Source organism: Grampus griseus, assembly GCF_964374135.1.
Source record: "Grampus griseus genome assembly, chromosome: 8".
NCBI classification, from domain to species: domain Eukaryota; kingdom Metazoa; phylum Chordata; class Mammalia; order Artiodactyla; family Delphinidae; genus Grampus; species Grampus griseus.
In genome coordinates, this window is record NC_139002.1 from 68,940,280 (window position 1) to 68,962,253 (window position 21,974).

At 45.8% G+C, this 21,974-nt stretch overlaps 1 protein-coding gene across 1 annotated transcript in view; it reads left to right on the forward strand.

Moving 5' to 3' along the window:
• The first annotated feature begins 16,943 nt into the window (after positions 1-16,943).
• The window catches only part of SPON1 (spondin 1), a 275,099-nt gene continuing 270,068 nt past the window's right edge, over positions 16,944-21,974 (forward strand). Inside the window, exon 1 of the mRNA XM_082661256.1 lies at positions 16,944-17,304. Coding sequence (XP_082517382.1) covers positions 17,067-17,304 — 238 coding nt within the window. The 5' untranslated portion in view covers positions 16,944-17,066. The remainder of the gene's footprint in view (positions 17,305-21,974) is intronic.

A 21,974-nucleotide genomic window follows, 5' to 3' on the forward strand; every position in this document is an offset into this window, starting at 1 on the left:
CATGGCATCCTCTGTAGCTGTGCTCCTTCTGGAAGTGCTGCATCTTCTGCCCTGTCCTAAACTCAGAGAAGGTGTTTCAAGTGCAGAATGAGATGGAGAATACTAGCTCTCTGACTTATAGGGGGATCACCCTGGGCCTCATCTGTAAAACACAGATGACAATGCATGCCTTGCTGTGTAGTTGCGAGGATGACATGGAGTGAGCTGTGTAAGTGTCTGGCGTGGCTTCTGTACATCTTACACTGTACATCCAGGCACTGGCACTCACAGTAGGCAATCTATGAACATCAGTTCCTCCTAATTTTCCACATGTATATTTATTGAAGTGGTGAATGGCCATCAGGTTATAATTTTTATTTGGTCCAAAAAAGGTGGGAGCTCTATTTTGTTTATAGAAGGCAGGAACTCTTTGTTCTGCATTTCTAAAAAAAAAAAAAAAAAAGTCTTTCCAAAGGCTCCTTGGGTCATCTGCTGAATTAGAAAATCCAATCAATCCCTCTGGTGTGTACTCAATTGATTGCCTACCCAGCATCCATTTCTACCCCATCCCTGACCTCCTTTTTATTCCCTCCTGCCTTATAGAACCCTGACTTCATACAGATTTCCTGCTCCTCCCTGGCCATACGCTTTAAGGAAAGTAGCTCCCACCCCAGTTCCAGGGGGAGACTCTGATTGGCCTAAACCAGAATTTCTCCACCTCAGAGCTACTGATATTTTGAGTTGGATACTTCTTTCTCATGGTAGAGTCTGTCCTCTGCATTCTCGGGTGGTTTAGCCGCATTTCTGGCTTCTCCCTACTAAGTGCCATTGGCAACCCTCACCCCAATCATGACAATCAAATATGTCTCAAAACATTCCCAGTGTCCCCTTGTGGGCAGGGAGTAGGGGCACAAAATCACTCACAGTGGGGAACCGGGGATCTAAGCTGATCAGAGAGGTACCATTAGCCCTGCCAGTGATTAATTTAGACATTGGTATGTGATGCATTTCTGGCCAACAGAACTGAGGGGAAGTTTGCTGAGACTTCTGAAAAAGGTTTTTCCACTCTTTTAAAAAGAGACTCAGGGAGTAGATAGCTTCTTTTCATTCTGTTGGGCATTTTGGGATCTAGGTTATAATGACCAGAACTGTAGTGGCCATCTTGCAACCATGAAAAACTAGCCCGAAGCCAAAGCCCACTCACCGAAAGATAGACTTTTGAACTTGAATCCATTATGATGCCAATGAGCTTGCATTAACCAAGCCTGGAGCTCACTTCCAGCTATGAGAGGTCATTCATTTGCTCATTCAACACATATTTACTGGATGCCTACTATGCAACAGTTATTGTCCTAGAAACTGGGGCCAGAGCGATGAACAAGATGGAGAGATTTCCTGCACTTAGGACACTTGCATTCTAGTGAACTCAGTGCTTGAACCGATTTGAGAAGATTCTCTATTACTTGTTGCCAAAGGCGACCAAATTAATACACCCATCAAATGCTAAAACTCTCAGCATCACTTGGGCCTTCAGTGATATGAGGAGGTTTTTTGTTCTGTCTGATTCCTATCTCACTCTCCACACAGACCATTCTAAACCTTCCACACCTTCCTCAAACCTCTGATCACCAATGTTCTTCTTCAGTTTTCTCTTGAGCTCTCCTAACTTCCTTTTGTGCCCCGTAACACCTCATGCAAAGCAATTTCATTGCACTTGTCCCACCATATTGGATTGCCTATTGATTTACCTGTCGAAGTTCTGAGTGCAGAAGTGTAGCTGGCTGGACTTAGAGAAGGAATCGAAGTGCTGAACGATGCAGAGAAACCACGAGGGAGACCCTCTGGTACAGTGTAGACTGAGTTCCTAACCGCTTTCTCTTTTCTTTTCCAGTTCCCATGAGTTCTAGCTATAGCTTTATAGAAAGGAACCCTTTTCTTGAACGAGCCTTAAGGTTATCTCTGTTTCAGAGATCAGCAAACTATGACCTATGGGTCAAATCCAACTTCCTGCCTCAGAAGCTGAGAATAGTTTTTGCAACTTAAAATGTTGAAAAAAGTCAAAGACTCAACATCACTAATTATTAGAGAAATGCAAATCAAAACTACAATAAGGTATCACTTCACACTGGTCAGAATGACCATCATCAGAAAATTTACAAACAACAAATGCTGTGGAGAAAAGGGAACCCTCTTGCACTGTTGGTGGGAATGTAAATGGATACAGCCACTGTGAAGAACAGTATGGAGGTTCCTTAAAAAGCTAAAAAATAAAACTACCATATAACCTAGCAATCCCACTACTGGGCATATACCCAGAGAAAACCATAATTCAGAAAGACACATGCACCCCAGTGTTCATTGCAGCTCTATTTACAATAGCCAGGTCATGGAAGCAACCTAAATGCCCATCAACAGAGGAGTGGATAAAGAAGATTTGGTACATATATACAATGAAATATTACTCAGCCATAAAAAGGAATGAAATTGGGTCACTTGCAGAGATGTGGATGGACCTAGAGACTGTCATACAGAGTGAAGTAAGTCAGAAAGAGAAAAACAAATATCGTATATTAATGCATATATGTGGAATCTAGAAAAATGTTATAGACGGTCCTATTTGCAAAGAAGAAATAGAGACACAGACATAGAGAACAAACGTACGGATACCAAGGGGGAATGGGGGCTGGTGGGATGAATTGGGAGATTGGGATTGACATATATACACTATTGATACTGTGTATAAAATAGATAACTAATGAGAACATACTGTATAGCACATGGAACTCTACTCAGTGCTCTGTGGTGACCTAAATGGGAAGGAAATCCGAAAGAGAGGGGATATATGTATATGTATAGCTGATTCACTTTGCTGTACAGCAGAAACTAACACAACATTGTAAAGCAACTATACCCCAATAAAAATTAATTTAAAAAAGAAAGGAAAAAAGTCAAAAGAAGAACAATATTTCATGAATCATGAAATTGTACATGAAATTCAAATTTTAGTGTCCATCAATAAAGTTTTATTGGGACACAGCCACACTCACTGGCTTTCTTATTGTCCATTGCTGCTTTCATGCTATAATGGCAGAGTTGAGTAGTTGTTACAGAGACCATACAACCTGTAAAGCTGAAAATACTTATGACCTGAAAAAGTTTTGTCATTCCCTGCTCTGTTTCACACAACAAAAAGAGCCCTGCTTAATACAAGTACTTTCTGAAATTAGAGATTATGAGGACCTTTAAAATACAGAATGCTTAACAGATCATTTAGTGTTTTCTGATTGGGTTTGAGGGAACCATCCTCTGCTCCTAGAAAACTAGTTAGAAGGCAAAAGCAGAGAAGGAACTTGGATTTAGCCTGACAGAGAGATGCTTGTCCCAAGAAATAATAAATTCAGGCACTGCTTTTGTCAATTGTTTTCCAAATATGTCCTCCTCTCCAGGGTTTCTGAATAGTGACTGCAAAAATATGGTCAGGAAGTGCAGTCAGCCCACACTGTACATGTAGAAGAAACAAAACCCCAAACCATGCCTGCACTCTGAGTGACTGAGCATTCCCTGTTGTATTTCCATGGTTGATTGAATTCATTAGTTTGTTCATATCTTAGATACATTCTTTCCATCTGCAAACATATATTGGGAATTGTGTAAGGAAGTTTGGAGACCCAACTGAGCAGAGATGTGCAGGAAATGTCAAGATTAACAAAACAGGCTTTTCTTTTGTCTGGAAGGATAATAAGTGCAGGGCCCAAGCATTTGTGGCTGAAGGAAGGGTGGGGAGAGTGTGGACAACAGAGAGAAAACAGAGCTGCTTTTCTGCTTGGCTTCCGTCTTTGTCAATGAGAATGCTAATTGGACTGAAGAGGGTGAAAACAATATTGGCACAAGAGACCTGAAGTCCAAGAAAAATTGGAAAACTGACCTGCTCCAAATGAGGCCAACTCTCCTGGACTAAACAAATTACCTTCCTGGGCATGAAGATAAGTTGCAACCAAGATCACTGGCAGTGATCACATTAGACAGTGGAATTGTGGGGAATTCAGTGGTGGTAGAAATCAGAAAATCATCAAATAGCATCTTGATTCTATATCTTGGAAGAAGATGGAGTATTCAAACTGTAGAGCAGTGGTGTTCATCTTGGTCAGAATTCCAGGACAGATGTATCACTAGGAATGACATTTGTCTTAGTAATTGAAACCCGAAAAGAGTAGTTTAACCAATGTGGAGACCTATTTTTCTCATTACATGAGCAGTCCTAAGGCGGGCATCGCTTTAGCTGCTCAAGGATGTCAGGACTTACTCTCTGAGATTCTCTTGGCCTTTCCCTCATTGTCACTCCGTGGTTCCAAGATGGCTCCTCCATGGCCAGCATAAGTTTCTGTGTGCCAGGCAGAAGGAAGGGAAGGACAAGAGCAAATCGACTCTGTCATCTCTCCCAGCCCAAACCTTTAAGGGGCTTTCCCTCAAAACTCTACCCAGCAACTTGCACCTATATCTTATTGGTCAGGATGTCTCAGATGGTCCACTAGTATCTGAAACAAGTGGAGAGTGTAGTTTTTTAGTTGGGCACATTTCTCCCACCTGCCAAAAGACCAGGGATTTGTCAGTAAAGAAGGAGAGAAAGGTACTGGTCAGACAGCTAGTAGTTTCTCCAAAAAAAGATTTTCTAAGAAACAGGTTTAAGCATGTTTAAAAAAAAAAAAAAGAGAGACTTGATGACTAGGTACCGTCATGAGTTTGCAAAGAAACTTCCACGCAGATAACTTTTCTGTAACGAAAATATTACTAGGCTGGTAGACAAAGGAAAGATGGGAGATGTAGAAAATGCATTCATCGTCAGCATGGCATTTAATGAAGTCACTTGTAATGTCCTTATAGATAACAAGGAGAAATATGGTTGGTGTGACAGTAGAGTAGGGTAGATTTATAACTGGTCAAAAGACTCAAAAGACTTCTGGACATATGTCTAAAAGAACTGAAAGCAGGGTCTCCAAGAGATATTTGTACACCCATGTTCGTAGCAACATGATTCACAACAGCCAAAAGGTAGAAGTGACCCACCTGTCCATAGAAGGATGAATAGATAAACAAAATGTGGTACATGCACACAATGTTCAGCCTTAAAAAAAGGAAGGAAATTCTGCGATATGCTACAGCATGGATGAACCTTGAGGACATTACGCTCAGTGAAATAAGCCAGTCCCAGAAAGACAAATAGTGTATGATTCCACTTACATGAGGTGCTCAGAGTGGTCAAAACCATAGAGACAGAAAGCAGAATGGTGGTTACCAGGGGCTGGGGGGAGGGGAGAATGGGAAATTCTTGTTTAATGGGTACAGAGTTTCAGATTTACAAGATGAAAAGAGTTATGGTGATGGATGGTGGTGGTGGCTGCACAACAATGTGAATGTATTTAATACCATGGACTGCACACGTAAAAATGGCTAGGATGGTAAATTTTATGTTATGTGTATTTTACCACAATAAGAAATTATTTAAGTAAAAAAAAAAGACTCAAAAGACTGCTAATGAATAGTTCACGTCAGCTCTCTAAGCAATAGCTATTAGTACTATATTGTATTATGCTAATTAATATCAGACATTAACAATAACAATATTTATTACTGGTAGAAGATTCAATCTTCATCCCAGCTTACCCTTCCCCCTCCCTGTGTCCTTAAGTCCATTCTCTAGAGTGGCACCGACATATATACACTACTAAATGTAAAATAGATAGCTAGTGGGAAGCAGCCGCATAGCACAGGGAGATCAGCTCCGTGCTTTGTGACCACCTAGAGGGGTGGGATTGGGGGCAGGGAGGGAGACTCAAGAGGGAGGGGATATGGGGATGTAAGTATACGCATAGCTGATTCACTTTGTTATACAGCAGAAACTAACACAACGATGTAAAGCAATTATACTCCAATAAAGATGTTTAAAAAAAAAAAAAAAAGATTCAATCTTTGTCCCAGTCGTGCTCCACATCAATTTCTGGGATGAGGATTTTCTAGCAGACCTATATAGAGTCTACTGACTTGAGGATGTAAATCTGTGTGACAGAGTAAGAATCCAAAATTATGCATATGGGCAGGAATGGTGGACTAAATAATATTAGCTATCATTTATTAAACATCTAATACATCATGCCAGATAGTACATTAAAGGCTTTTCATAGGTAACCTCTTGTCCTCTGAGTAGCTCTGCAATGTAGGTCTTTTTTTTTTTTTTTTTTTTTTTTTTTTTTTTTGCGGTACGCGGGCCTCTCACTGTTTTGGCCTCTCCCGTCGCGGAGCACAGGCTCCGGACGCGCAGGCTTAGCGGCCATGGCTCGCTGGCCCAGCCGCTCTGTGGCATGTGGGATCCTCCCGGACCGGGGCACGAACCCGTCTCCCCAGCATCGGCAGGCGGACTCTCAACCACTGCGCCACCACGGAAGCCCTGCAATGTAGGTCTTCTTATCATCCTTATTTTACAAATGAAAAGAACCAAGTGTTCAAGAAGTTGAGTCACTTGCCTAATATCACACAGCTGGAAGTGAAAGAACTAGAGTCTTACCCAGGCATATTTACCTTCAAAACCTCTTCTGTTTTCCCTATGCCATTCTGCTTTTCCACACCAGTAAATGTAAACAAGAACTGTATTTCAGGTCCAAGCACAAGATAGGGAATGAAGCAGGTTGGGGGAGGGAGCAAGTAAGAAAGGATTTGGAGATTTGGGTTGGCTGAAAGACCTATGTGGATGTCTTCAGTTTACTTGGAAATGCACCAAACAAATAAGAAACACTAATGGAATGGTAGAGTGATAGATGGATTTGTGATAAAGCAAGTGTAGTAAAATGTTCATTGTGGAATCTAGTAGTGGATATATGGGTGTTAATTGTAAAGTTCTTTCAACTTTTTCGTATGTTTGAAAATTTTCCTAATGAGGGGAAAAGTCATTGTAAATTGATAGCGTGATGTGGCCATGTTTAGATGGGGAGAATATAGATTCTTCTTGGGCAACACAGCCATACCTTAAATCCTGTTTTCAGTTTGGGTGCTAGCCTTTCTCATGGTTTGTGACAAGCTGTAATGTGCCCTCGGGAGAGAGAATAGGAGGATGAGGGGTTCAGAAACCATGTCTAACCTGGAAAAGAGAAGAAAAGAGCACAACATTGTAGTTCTCAGAAAATACTTTAAAAGCTATGTATTAGTTATCAGTTGATGTGTAACAAATTGTACCAAAACTCAGTGTCTTAAAACAACATTTATTATCTTACGGTTTCTGTAGGTTGGAAATTCACAAGTTACTTAACTGGGTAGCTCTATCTTGGGGTCTCTTGTGAGGTAGCAGGCAGAATATCAGTAGGGGCTGCAGTCATCTAAAGGCTTGACTGGGGCTGGAGAATTCACTTCCAAGACAGCTCACTCACAGGGCAGGAGGTTTCAGTTCCTGTTATGTAGGTCTCTCCACAGGCTTGCACGAGTGTCCTCATGACATGGCAGTTAACATCCTCCAGAATGAGCTATTAAGACAGCAAGGACAAAGTCACAGTGCCTTTCATGACCTCATTTCTGAAACCACATACCATAACTTCCGTATTATTATAGTCATTAGAAGCGGGTCACTGGGTCTGGCTCACCCTGAAAGGGAGGGAAATTAAACTCTCCTTCCTGAAAAAAAATATCAAAAAATGTGTGGACATATTTAAAACTCACCATGGTCTGCTTCTTGTAAGAGACTTAGGCTTGTTCTAGAAGGATCCTAGGGAAGTAGTTCTTATTTCAATAAAAAGAAAATTTTCCTAATAGAATTAGGAATAGAATGGTAATAAAATTATCCAGGTTGCATAAAAGAATGGGAAGGGCTTTTTCTTCACTTGAGAGATCCAAAAAGAATTTGAACAGTTAACTGGAGATGTGACATTCATTCTGTTATTCAACAAATATCTGTAGAGCATTTACTATGAGTCACGCTCTGTGGAAGAGCTGTAGATGCAATCGTGGGCAGGACAGAGATGGTGCCTGCGCTCATGAAATTTACACTGTGCTAAGAGAATCAACAAGTACATCAGATAATTACAGGTTGTGATGAGCGTTATGAAGGCAAAAAATAAATAGGCTACTGTAATATCAACTAAGGTTCCCGGGAGATACTTTGTTTTATAGAGTTCACAAAAGAGAAATGTTTGAACAAGATAATCCTATAGATTCCTTCCAGTATGGTGGTGGTCACTCATCCATTCCTTCATCCATTTTTTAATTCATTCAACAGATACTTACTGAGTGTCTGCTATGTGCCAGGCACTGGGCAAGGTACTAGGGATACAAAGCAAACAATTCTGCCTTTTAAGGACCCTGGGGTCTTGTGAGAGATAACAAGACGTATACATTAATGATGATTCCATGTGATAAGTGCTACAGGGGTTAGGCACATGGAACCTGAGGCACACAGGAGAGAGAACCCTTCCTGGGGTGTTGGTGAAGGCTTCTTGGAGATACCATTTGAGCTGGGCTTTTACGGATGGGGAAGGGGACTGACAGTCAGCACAAGAATCTTTCTAAAAGGTCAGCATCCCAGATGCCAGGACTTATTAAGAAGAATGAAGGAACAGAGACGAAAGTGAAATGTAAGTTTAACGAGTTAATGGAGCTTGAGGAATGAACGCACTCTGTATTCTGGCTCTTGTACCACTGTATTAAATGCACTGGGCTGACAACGAAAACTCATTTCACATTTGAAACTTCTCAGGAGAAACTCCGATACTACAGGCTCATCGCAATTCTGCTCTTGTCACAGCAGCTTCCCCCGTGATTCCCTGCCACAAACCTTCTGCTCCAGACGAGGTAGCCCCCTCATTACTCCGCCACTGTTCCATGCTCTTACAGTCAGTGCTACTCAGGGTGCCTTTCTCCCTCATCTCTACAAATCTGACCCCTCCATCAGGTCTCACTGTTTCCCTGAAACTTTTGGACCCCTCAAACCTGTGGGAATTTCTCCCACTGGGCAAGGAACACAGAGACCATTTGTCTTGGTTCTTAATTGGCCCTGAAATGTCTCTTGTAGATCTTCATGGGCTCTCAAATAGATTGTGACCTTGGGCAAGCTAGTCGCCTAATCTCTCTGTGCCTCAGTTTACTCATCTGCAAAATGGGGGTAATAAAATTATCCAGGTTGCTATGAGGATTACATGAGTCTATACATGTGAAGCATTTAGATCACCACTCCCTGGCTCATAGTAATCATGTTACGACTGTCTGCTGCGATTATTACAGCCCTTTAGAGGTAAGAGGTGTGCCCTCCTGTCCTTTAGGGACTCAATAAAGGCCTCAGAATTGTCAGTGTCGCCACAATCTGATAAATGAATAAAATGTATTTTATTCTTACTCCCTCTTAATGCTCAGACCAACAGACTTGGTTCCAATTTTCTAAGAGAAATAATTTGGGAGCTGAATTATGTTCTGGGGACTTTTTTTTTTTTTTTTTTTTTAACAGGTCCTAGCTCTTTGGGTTGTGTATATGAAGTAACAGTTGGATGCAACTGACACTTCAGCAGTTATATTTTCCAGATTGGGAGAGGTGCAAAACTTGGGCCACACATAACTGGAAGGCAGAGAAGGCCTTTTTTTATTTGCAGCACATGGAAACATACCCACAATTGAATGTATATCATCTCACACCATCGCCCATGGCTTCTCTTCTTGAGTTCATTATCTCAGGAAGTTATACCACCAGTGATACCCCTCACCCCCATGGCTCATGTGAGAGCGCTCAAAGTCATCGTTGACTCCCTTCTCCCCTCCTGCACATCCCCGTGCATGGAGCCCTATTCACCCTACTTCCTCAACAACATTCCAGGTCATTCCTTCCTCTTGAGCCTTTAGTGCATGGCCCTCCTCTGGACTGCTGTTAAAGCCTTTTAGCATATATCCGTGCCCCCAGACTCATCACTGACAGTTCATCTTTATATGGTGCCACTGAAAAGGTCATTCTATCACCTCAAGGACACCTCCTGCCTTTTCACACCTCTCTGCCTTTGTACTAGCTATTCCCCCTGCTAGAATACCTATTCCCCTTTTCCAATTGGCAAGTTCTTATCTGTCTTTCAAGAAGGTGTTGAGTGCCTTTTCAAATGTTACCTTTTCCTGGGCCCTCACCCAAGCAGAATTAGTCACTCTGCTCTGTGCTTTCATTAATACTATCTGATTTTTCAACTTACAAATATCTGCTTTATCTCTCTCTGCAGCTTTTTGAAGGCAGGAATTATGTCTTGTCTCTGTAAAACTTGCCTCCCAGTTTATCAATAAATGTTTGTTGAATGAAAGGATTGAATATCACAAAAATTCATGAAATACATATTTCCTTCAGACACTGTATTCTAAACACAGTGGAAAACTCAGTGACTCTTTTTCAAAGAACAAACAATCTAGTCTATAATAGGCCCAAGGAGGTGACCTTAAGAGTGCCTGGAGAGTGCCTTACTGAATATTACTGCGTGTTCCGTTTACTGTCACTGGGTGGCAGTAGTGTGCCATGGTCATGTGGTGAAGTTCCAGAATTTCAAAAAGGTGGCTGCGTTTGGTCGGGGTTGCTAGATTAATAGCAAGCAAACCACAGGGGAAATGTGGGCTGTGTCCACATTCTGGACATGGCTGGATTTGCAAGAGCTTGTTCTTGGGAGCTGTCCATATCTGTACCTGGCATAGGCTGTATGGCATTCAGACACGATGCTCTCTCTAATCTATAAACCCAAAGCAGGGAGACTGAGACATCTCCAGTCTGCATCTTAGAAGATGCTCCCACTGCTCAATTCTCCTTCACTTCTTCCAGTGGTAAGCTTCCTTTCAGCTGTGCAATGATAGGGACCTTACGGATGGCTTTTGTCTATTTCAGTTCACACAGTGGCTATGAGGATTAAGAGGTCTTAGGTGACCTCTGTTGGAGCAGTTTCAATAAAGACTCGTGAACTGTTCCCAAAGTTTACTGCAAGGAAAAACGAACGGAAACTGAGGGGGCAAAGACAACAAGGGAGAACAACTCTTTCAAAAGTCTGCCTCTGAAGCATAGTGAGAGAACAGCTGGAGAGGGCGAGGAGGGAGGGGAAAGGTCCAGTGTCATGCCCAGTGCCACCTCAACCCACTCCTCCCATCCCAGGATGGGGGAGACTCCCCAGGTCTGCAGGGTGAGGATGCGGACAGGAAGGGAAACTGGACTACGTAAGAGCAGGAGAGGGCTTCCCTGGTGGCGCAGTGGTTGAGAGTCCACCTGCCGATGCAGGGGACACGGGTTCGTGCCCCGGTCCGGGAAGACCCCACATGCCGCGGAGCGGCTGGGCCTGTGAGCCATGGCCGCTGAGCCTGTACGTCCGGAGCCTGTGCTCCGCAACGGGAGAGCCCACAGCAGTGAGAGGCCCAAATACCGCAAAAAATAAAAAAAAATAAAAAAATAAAAAAAAGAGTAGAATTCATGAGTTTGTAGTAATGCAGTTGGCAGTTACCAGGTTTTCTGCAGCAGAAATCAGAAGTCGGGATAGTTCCATTGTTCTGCTTAGTTGATCTAGGGTTGGGGGTTAGTTAGGAGGTAGCAAAATAAAAGAGGCGACCTAATGAAGAGTGTTCGTGAGGATATGGTTCAAATGGTTAAGCATAGTGTCCAAACTGGGTGGGGAAGGAACTGACAAGATGGGCTGGGAAAATCCGAACTGACTAAGCAATTGCAGGTCTCAATGACACAGGGGTCAATGCAAGGGGGTGAGGCAGTGGGACAGCTGGGAGTGGAATGAGAGAGGACCATTGGGAGCCAGTATTTCCAAAGCTGAGGATGGTTTCTGCAGGGGAGGGCTGCTGATATGGAAAGACCCAAGCTCTCTGGAATAGAGGAGGTTAGAGGGATGGCTGAGTATCAGTACAGACTCTCTAGTCTCCCAAGACTGCAGTATGAGTTAGGATGGGCAGGAAGCCAGTGAGCCACTTGCAGAGTTCTTTGTGGCTGCAGGGAGTGACGTGAGGTTATAGATGAAGGAAGTAGGATGAGGGAGGATGAAGGAGTGTAAATTGGGTGCCGTGAGCTTTCAGGTAAGAGGGACTTTTGAAGGCTATTCTAGGATGCTGATCTGGGTGAGGCAGTGTAAAATAGGTAGAGAAATGCTCCAGAGAGTAGAGGGAAGGGTAGAACTGAATGGAGACCAAAGGACTGGAGAGATGAGGTGAATGGAGGAACTCATACCTTGGGTGGAGTTGTAGGATGGACCCAATCAGCTTCAGAATTCCAAAGGTAGTGTGATTATATATGATTTGGCCAATGCCTAGAATATAACAGGTGCTGGATAATACCTCTTCACTTAATGTCTTTTGCTTTTAGAATTCTTAAAAATTGTACTTTTATATTCACCTTCCATAACTTAGTCTCAGAGCTTACTGGGTCCCTGGTGGACAGCTTCCAGGCAGATCACAGATAGATTGTTCAGTGCAATTCGACTTCATTCATTGTCCATCTGCTTTCTTTTTCTAAAAACCCCTTCCCATAAAACTTCTGAGTACAACTCTGAGTTATGGAAACAAAGAGGTAATATTTCTGGATTCTTGTTCTAAATTAATAAAATAAGAGTAACAATGCTAACTAGTTTTTTTTTGGTGAATCACTGAAGTTTATAAATTGTTATCTCAATTACTTGTTTATTTCTCAAACCCCCAGGAGGTAGGCAGGATGATTATTACTGTTCCCAATTTTGTATATAACACTTTAGACAGAACCTGTGAGCTCCCAAGACCTCTCAGCTTCACAGCCAAAAAGTGGGAAAGCCAGACGGAAGCCTTGCACCTCAAGTCTGAATTATAAGCTGCGGTTCCCTAAACTGTAGTTTGAATTTGTTCAAAGTGCAGATTCAATAGGTCTTGGATGGGGTTTTGGAATTTGCATTTGAGGCAAACATCTGATGCTTGTGTTTCAATGACCATACTCAAAAACAATAATCTAGAAACTTCTTTTTCCCTTCTCTCTTAAAAGAACAACAAAAACAACCACCAAAAAAAAAAAAAAAAAAAGAGGCTGATCTCACCTCTTACCAATCAAAGGAATTTTTTTTTTCTTAGAGAAGTGGAGCCCCCAGGTCTTCTCTTCTGTGACCTACCCACACACACTGATAAAGTTAATTATCTGCCCTGGCTAAATGACTTTCCCTAGCAACACCCTAGCAACTAACATTAGCTCTGCCTTAGGCTACAAAACTGGAAAGAGATTTCTTGAAGTCCGGTGTATTTTACAACAAAACAAAACATATGAACGGGAAGTTAAACAAAGTAAACTGGATTCATTACTAAGGAGATGAGACACAGACATACAAGACAGTTCATGACAGTCCACCAAACACAATAGTCAAAATAAGAAACTTTCTTCTCACAAGTTCTACTGAAGTCCAGAGGAGAGACTGCAAGATCTCATCCCACGGAGGAGAAGAGAATTTAAATGGGCAGAAGGAGGGAGGACATCCTAGGTGATGGGAAAGCTATAAGCAAAGGTGCCAAGTCAAGTATGAAAGTGCGGGACACAGGGAACCCAGCTGGGAAGCACTGGGAGCTCAGTCTGGGATCTATGACCAGATCATAGAGGGCCTTGAAGGTCACTTGAAGAACTTGGGCTGCATCACAGGGTCCTGGGAGGCTGTTAAAGACGTTTTATTCATAGAACAGATACTTATGGAGCCAGGCACCGTGATATGCATGGAGGATACAGTGGTGATTCCCAGAGACAGTCCCTCCCCTTATGGAGCTTGGAATCTAGTGATGGAGACAGACACTGAACAAATACAAAATGTAAAAATCAGACCTAAAAGTGAATAGGTAATTATAAATCTTGAGACTATTAAGAGAAAGATATCAAGTTCCAGGAGAGCATATAAAGAGAGGCAGGACCTATTCTTGGAAATCAGGAAGGACTTCTCTGGGGAAGCAGTTTTGCACTGAGATCTGAAGGGTGCATAGGAGTTGGCTGGGAGAGGGTGGGGGTTGGCAGAGACGAAAGCACTGGATTCCAGGCAGAGAGAACCGCACAGGCAAAAGTTCATAAAATGGAAAAGCCGTGGTGGCCGGAGCCCATGAGAAAAGGGGTACATGGTCTTCAAAGGCGGGTCAAACAGGACCTCAGAGGCCATGTTAAAGATTCTTTGTTCTGAGAGCTCTGAAAAGCCACTGAAAAAGGATTTTAACCTCGGGATTGACGTTCAAATCTGCATTTTAAAAAGGATCACTCAGTCTTCAGCTCAGAAGATGGATTGGAGGGAGAGTAAGAGTAGATGTGGGCAGCCCAATTAGGAGGCTGAGAGATGATGACAACTCAGACTGATGCGGTGGCAGAGGAGTTGGGGAGAAGTGAACAGATTCAAGGAGTTGGAAGCTAGTGATTTCGTGACGGATTGGATGTGTGGAGAGAAAGCAGCATTCTGATGTGACAGTAGAGCTGGGTTAGGGAAGTTTAACTCCGGTAGTGGGATTACAGATCCATGGGCTGTCATGGCCCAGATGGTGGGGTCACCACTGCGTAGAGGGAAGAACCCTATTTTAGTGTTGGTGAGGACTGTTTTGAATCCTGGTTCTTTCTCCCCTTACTAGCTGTGACACCCAGACAGGTAAATTTTATAGGTTCCTTATCTGGAAAATAGCAGAGAGGAGGGGGCCTCCTACATCACATGGTTTTCCTGTCAATGTTGAATGAGGAATTAACTATTCTGTCCCTCCCTGCTGTGTTCTGCTCACCTCCCTGTTAGATTTGAATATGCTGATTTAGATGAAAAGACTTTCAAGAACACATAATTGAGCTATTGGTTGTAAAATAAGCTCCGTGAAGACAGGAGCCACATTTTATTTATCTCTAGTTTCCTGTCCTCTGAGATAAGATCGGGTACACTCTCATGAACAGCTTAGTTTGTAGCATATATATCACTGTTATGATTGGAAAAGATTCGTGTAACTATGTATTTAATATTTGCCTCTGCCCCAGATTGTAAGATCCACTAAGGCAAGTAGTTTATTTGTCCAGCGTCCCAGTGCTGAGCACATGGAGGGCATTGGACATGAATGAATGAATGAATGAATGAATGTTTGTCCCCTCTGGTACCCACTACTCAGCACAGACTTGGCCCCAAATCTATACTCAAGGAAAGCTTGCTGGATGCATGGGACTGTGCACCATGGAGTCTATGTGAGCCCTGAGCCAGTCCGGTCATACTGGAGATAATTCACTCAGGACACAGAGGTGAATCTCTCTGAATGTAACCTCCATAAAGGAAGGCTGGTAGCTGGAGCAGGTGCCGCTGACCGTCGAGGAGGGTCAGGCCAAGAAAAGAGCATAATTGCCTTCTGCAAAGGGGCACTGTCAGAGGACCTCTGAGAGAAGGCGCCCAGTTAATAGTGGCAGTGAGAGTCCCAGCACAAGGACTGAGGGCAGGCGAGGAGGAATGGAGCCCTCCTATGCAGATGGCTCCTCTGGGCTGTTTGTTCCTGGCGTCAAAGGAAAGCAAAGGAGATTGCTTTTTAAATGCAGGCTCTTGAAGCGTGTTGACAGTCCAGGGGAAGGAGGGGGTGCAGTAACCGAAGCTTCTGAGAGCACTTGGGATGCTTGTGCACACTGAGGGGAGGCAGAGGCATTAAGGCATCCCCAAAGTGGCCTTGGTTTCCGCTACTGTGCTACCCAGGGCCAGCCCGACCCACCCGTTGAGCTTGGGGGTGGGTGTAGGGAGACACTGGAGACCAGGCCCAGTACTTTACATAGGTCATTTCATTTAACTCTAGCATCCTCTAGAGGAAGGGTGTATTAGCCCAGAGGCATACATGCACCCTTTCTGAGCATGAAACTGAAGCTTGGAGAGCTTAAATAACCTGCTCAAGTCTCACAGTGGGTGAGCGACAGCACTAATGTTTGATTCGAGTCGGTGCCCAGAGGAACACTGGGAGAGATTCCTGCACCTGGCCTTCTCCCGTCTGGCTTTGGGGTTGAGCCTGAGGCTCTGCCCAGTGAGCCCTTAGGTTCATCTCCTCTCCAAACATCTGTCACTGGGGACTGGAAACCTGAACTAAAATCTAAGCCAAGAAAACACAGGCTTTTCTCTGAAACTTTCAAAACCCCTTTCCAGGGCTCTATGAGGACTCCCATGGGCTTTAGGCACTTTTGTCTTCGTGGGCTCCTCCCTTCATAAAACAACAGTAAACATTATATTTTATGACTCTGTAGGTATAAAGACAAATATATTAATAAATATTATATAATGAAATATTTTATTGGACCTAAAGTTTTTTTTTTTTCTTCTGATTTTAAAGAAAACATTTTCAGGAATCTCCGAAGGTATTATAGGCCATAGCACTGTGCCTACTGGGCCCAATGGATGAATCATTCTGTTCCTTTCCGTCCTCCAGTCTGACCTGTTCCAGGTCAGAGAAGGGCAATAGAGTCAGATAGCCATGGCATCTGACCCTGCCTTAACTGGCCGAAAGCCTCAGTTTGCTCATCTATAAAATGAGTGAAAGTAATGTCACGTTTATTGTGTGAAGCGAGAGTGGAAAATGTGAGCAGATATAGTAAGTAAACCGCCCAGAATATTGCCAGACACAGAGTAGGTGTGCAGCAAAAGTTCTCAGTCTTTCCCTCCTTGGAGCACCCTCCTCCACAGGGTCCAGGGGGTTGGGGCAGCAGCCTCCTTGGTGGTGGGACAGAGTCCGCAGTGTCTCTGTACCCTATGATTTCCTCGCCAGACCCTGGGAATCCAGCGTCGCAAAATAAACACGGCCCCGCCGCTAATCGCCAGCGCGGAAACAAAACAGCGCTGCGCTCGGGGATCTGGGCAAAATCAGCCCTCCCTCTTCCTCCTCCTCCTCCTCCTCCTCCTCCTCCGCCGCCCTCCCTTCCTCGCGCTGCTCGGCTTGCTCGGCTCAGCTCAGCGCAGCGCAGCTCGGCAGCCGCCAAGCCGAGGCGGCAAGGTCTCCTGGTCGCCAGCGCCGGCTCCGAGCTCCGCTCCCCGCCCGGGCTCTGGCAGGTCGCGCTTCCACGGGGACCACTTCGAGCAGGAGTCGCGTGGCGAGCCGGCGGCGAGGCACAAAGTTGGGGGCCCGCGAGGATGAGGCTATCCGCGGCGTCCCTGAGACTGAGCCGGAGTCCAGCGCTGCTGGCCCTGGCGCTGCCTCTGGCCGCGGCGCTGGCCTTCTCCGACGAGACCCTGGACAAAGTGCCCAAGTCGGAGGGCTACTGCAGCCGCATCCTGCGCGTCCAGGGCACGCGGCGCGAGGGCTACACCGAGTTCAGCCTCCGTGTGGAGGGCGACCCTGACTTCTACAAGCCAGGAACCAGCTACCGCGGTAAGTGGCCCTGCGTGGCGTTGAGGGCGCGGGACCCGGCCCCCGGAGGGCGCCGACCGCGCGGTGCGGGAGGAGGGCGCACGGTTCTCAGGCGCACAGTGCGGGCGCAGCCCGGTAAGGGCCCTTCTGTCCTGGATGCCCTCAGCCCTTTTAGACCCGAGCCAGTGTCCGGGGCCGTCGCGGGCCACAGCCAGGAGATGCAGCCCCCACGTCTGACGCGCGATTCCCGGGCATGGGCTGTAGCGGAGCGACGCGTCACTCTGGCCTGGCTGGGAGGGAACCTGGCTTCTTCCCCCGCCGGCTCCAGGAGAGAAGTGGAGACTCGCCTTTCTCCAGATCCGTCTCTGGAGTGGAGCGGACCCTGGCTTCTCTTAGTCGGGTCCCAGGCAAGGTGGTGACTCCGGCTTTCCCCACTCCCATCCCTGAAAGAAAGGAAACCAGCTTCTCGCTGACCGGTCCCCAGTGGGATGGTCACTCCAGCTTCCCCGGACAGATCCCTACAGGAGAAGGGACTTCGGTTTCTACCTTAGCTGGTCCCAGGGCACGAGGAGGAGGGGAGAGGAGCCAGATGCTTTTCGGAAGGGTCCCTGAAAAGAACTCCAAATTATCCTCCGATGGTTCCAGGCGAGGGAGAAGACCCTGGATTTCTAGGACAGGCTCCCAGTGGACAGGGAGCTCTAGGTAGTTTTGGACAGGGAAAGGGAATCCGATGAAAACGGAAGGGAAGCCCGGATTCCCGAAGCCTGCTCCCTGGGGGCCGGGACCTTGGCTCCCGCAACCCCAAGTCTCAGTGCCCCAGGGATGCCGTTCCTACGCTCCTCAGCTGAGAGCCGGCTTTCGGGAGCGCAGAGAGGGGATGTCCAAGCAAGTGAGCGCCTCCCAAGCAGGACAGGCAGCTCGACCCGCACAGACCTGAAGATCACTTACGCCATCCCCAGGGCCCACCGCCCCTCTCTTCAGCCGGGTCATCTCCCCAGACATCTTTTCCCCATGCTGCAGCTGCCCTTCTCCAGTCGCGAGCCAGGATGTCGGGCAGGGAAAGAAGCCTGCCTGGCCTCACCGGGGCCCCGCGGGCGGGGAGTGACAGGGCGCGTGTCCCTTCACCCCTGCCCCTTCAAAAGTCAATTCTAGGGTCAAGCAGGAAGAGAGGGGCTTTGGGGCACCGAGTGGGGTGCTCTTCCATCCCCACTTGCCCGGTTCCTAAGCATCTCGGGAAGAAGCAATGGGAACAATACTGGAGAAAGTTTGGGGCAGTGTCAGCGGGCGCCCGGGCCACACAGGAGACCAGAACCTTCTCAGAACGCTTCCTCCGTTTTCCCGCGTTCGTGTTCCCGACTTTCTCCACCTGGAGCTACCCAGAGCGGGCTTCCCGGCATAGCCTGCACGTGGATGCGCTCAGCAGCTGGCCGGCAACCCCTGCAAGCCGGCACGGGTCGGCGGGATGCTGGGTACTCCGCGGAGACGGGCAGGGTGGGGGTGGGGTGGAGGGCACCCGGCCCAGCCCCGGGGAGCTGGCGGCGGGTTGGCCGGGCTGCCCTGAGAGCCGAACCTACGAGCGGCCGCAGCCTCTTCTCCGAGCTGGGAAGCAGCCAGTCCTCTCCGTGGACTGGAGGGAAGTGGGCGTAACCCCGCTGGCCTCTTCAGCCCTCCCCCAACCCGAGGGCCTGGGTTCCCTAGGAAAACTGTCCCAGCTCCACGTGGCAGGGAAAGAGGTGGCTCTGGAGTCAGGTGGACCAGGGTTTAGTAGCTGTGTGACCTTGTGCAAGTCCTTTAATTTCTCTGAACGTGTTTCCCAGCTATTGAAAACAGCTCATTATCCAACCACCCTGGGCGGTTGCAGGGAGTGAATGAGTGCCTAAAGATGAGCATGCCTGAGCTACAGCGGGCCCCCAGTATGTGCTAGTTTGAGTTGGCTATGGGGCCCTAATGGTTTAATAATGGAGGGATGTGCCTGGTCAGATTGGTTTCTGGGTGTGTGTGTGTGTGTGTGTGTGTGTATGTGTGTGTGTGTGTGTGTGTGTGTGTGTGTGTGTGTGTGTTTAAAAAGGTTTATTCAGCACTCCTTTCAGCCAGTCTACCAGTGAATGCCAGTTACCTCGGTCCTCATGAAATTGAATGAATGAATGAATAATTTCTCCATATCATGAGGCTTGCCTTAGACTATTCCTCGTTTAGGACCAGGAGGATTTCTTTTTTCCTTTTTTAAATTTTTTGGTTGCGCTACATGGCAAGTGGATTCTTAATTCCCTGACCAGGGATTGAACCTGTGCCCCCTGCAGTGGAAGTGGGGAGTCACAGTCTTAACCACTGGACCGCCAGGGAAGTCCTGGGAGGATTTCTTTTTTGGGTAATTCAGGCTAGTCTGCTGTGCAGGCCACGAGTCCTTCTGGGTTTCTTTTCCCACTTGAATCCTCCCAGTTTGTCCAAGCACTGAGACAGAGATGCATCTGGGATTCACATTGACAGAGAGGTTCCATGACTGCCCAAGTATCTATCCACTGCCAGCAGGTGGAAACTGGGGCTAGTAGGGAGGGGAACACTAGGCTTTCACCTTACAGGTTATTCCAGCCTAAAAAGTTAGCCTTTGGACTGTGACATCCGACTCAGGCCATTGGTGGGCAATCATCTTATCTCCTTTCTGGTGACTAAGAGATCCTGAACGAAAGATCTTACAGGAACCATGCTAAGGTCCTCTGAGTAAATTCTCTGCGATTAGCAAACCTGATTCTGCCACTCAAAGTTAGGAAGAAAAGGGCACTGGCCTAGTTTGTGACATTTTCTGTTGGCTTATACTTTCTTAGAATAGTTACATTAGAAGTAAATCTAATACATTCTGACTTAGGGCTGTGGAAATTAACATTCCCCTGGTGTTCTGTTTGCTGTTTTATTTTTTCCTGAATTAGGGCCCCTCACAATCGTTGGAATCAATGCCTTGTTTTCCTGCCGCAAACATTTGTCCTCAGTATTCTAGTTCATCCCCAAAGAGCTTCTGCTCTCCATGCCCCCCACCCCAGCATATCCTTTAGGTATTCTAGACTGGAATAAAATGGTCACTATTAAGAAATATATTGAAACACGGGGTTTCTTCTCAACAGCCAGGATCCGGTTGAGATGATGATTCAGCCTTTTTCCAAGTTGTTAGTACTATATTGACTGCCTTCTCTCTCCCACCACATCTCTCTACTCTCCCTCCCTCTTCCCCCCAATACCCCTCCCTCTGCAATAATTGTGCTTTAGAAAGCTCTGAAAGGCCTGCTCTGTTTCTGACCATGGCCTCCTTTGAAAAAGAGATTACAGTGATTAAAAATAACAAGTTGAGGATTCTCAAGGGGCTTCCCTTATAAGAGGACAATTTGCAGGACCAGCTATTCCCAGATCCCAATTTCAAGCCAAATAGAAGAAAATCAGCTGAAATGTTCAAGGATTGATTGAAAATAAAAGAGACTCTTTTGTCTGTCCAAAGGTCTGTTTATTAGGAAAATAAAGCCAGACCCTGGCTAATGAGAGTGGCTTTTCCTAGATGCTCTTTAAAGGGAAATTTCAAGGAACTTGATGGGAAAAGAATGTCCAGTTGAGATTACAAAAACTTGTCCAACTTCAAGCATAACTGAGGGATTTATTCTAAACCGGGAGGTTTGGAGAACTCCAAAGCTGCTTTGCCTTCTTTTTGTCTCTCTTTGGGGCTCACACTGCCATAAGAATGTGTGTTCCAGAGTGTCCCATCTCCGCCTGGTAGAATGAACACAGGCTTTGATGTTGGCTGGGTCTGTTTCCACTTCAGCTCAGTCACACATTCACTGTGTGACCTCAGGCAGGCAGCTTTACCTCTCTGAGCTACAGTTGCTCCAACTGTAAAATGAGGCTGTTTCTCCCACCGCCCACAGCATAGCTATGAGAATTAGAAATAATCCATGTCAAAAGAAACTGTCATACAGTAGGATATATATATATATATATATATATATATATATACACATACACACACATATATATGTAATGTTATGAGATCATTATTTATTTTGGAAATAGAAAAATACTTGGCAGCTAGCACTGGATGAGATATTGTGTTAAGTACTTCCTACGCATCTCACTTATTCCTTCCAGTACTTTGGGGCAGTTTATTATTTTTATTTTATAGATGAGGACACTAAATCTCAGAGAGGTTTAGTAACTTGCCCATGGTCACACAGCTATAATCAGTGGAGTCAGGATACAAACTTAGGGATGTCTAACTCCTAAATCTCTGCTCTTAACCAATCTTCTACACTGACTCAATAAAATAAATTAGGAGTAGATTGAATTCACCCAGCTACCCTCAGCCTTCTAGATGTTGAGTCTTTGTTGAAGGAAAACAGCAATAGCAAATCAAGATAATAACTGACAGGACTTCCCTGGTGGCACAGTGGTTAAGAATCCACCTGCCAATGCAGGGGACACAGGTTCCGTCCCTGGTCTGGGAAGATCCCACATGCCACGGAGCAACTAAGCCCATGCTCCACAACTACTGAGCCTGTGCTTTAGAGCCCGTGAGCCACAACTACTGAGCCCGTGAGCCACAACTACTGAGCCCATGTGCTTAGAGCCCATGCTCCGCAACAAGAGAAGCCACCGCAATGAGAAGCCCCTGCTTGCCGCAACTAGAGAAAAGCCCGCGCGCAGCAATGGAGACC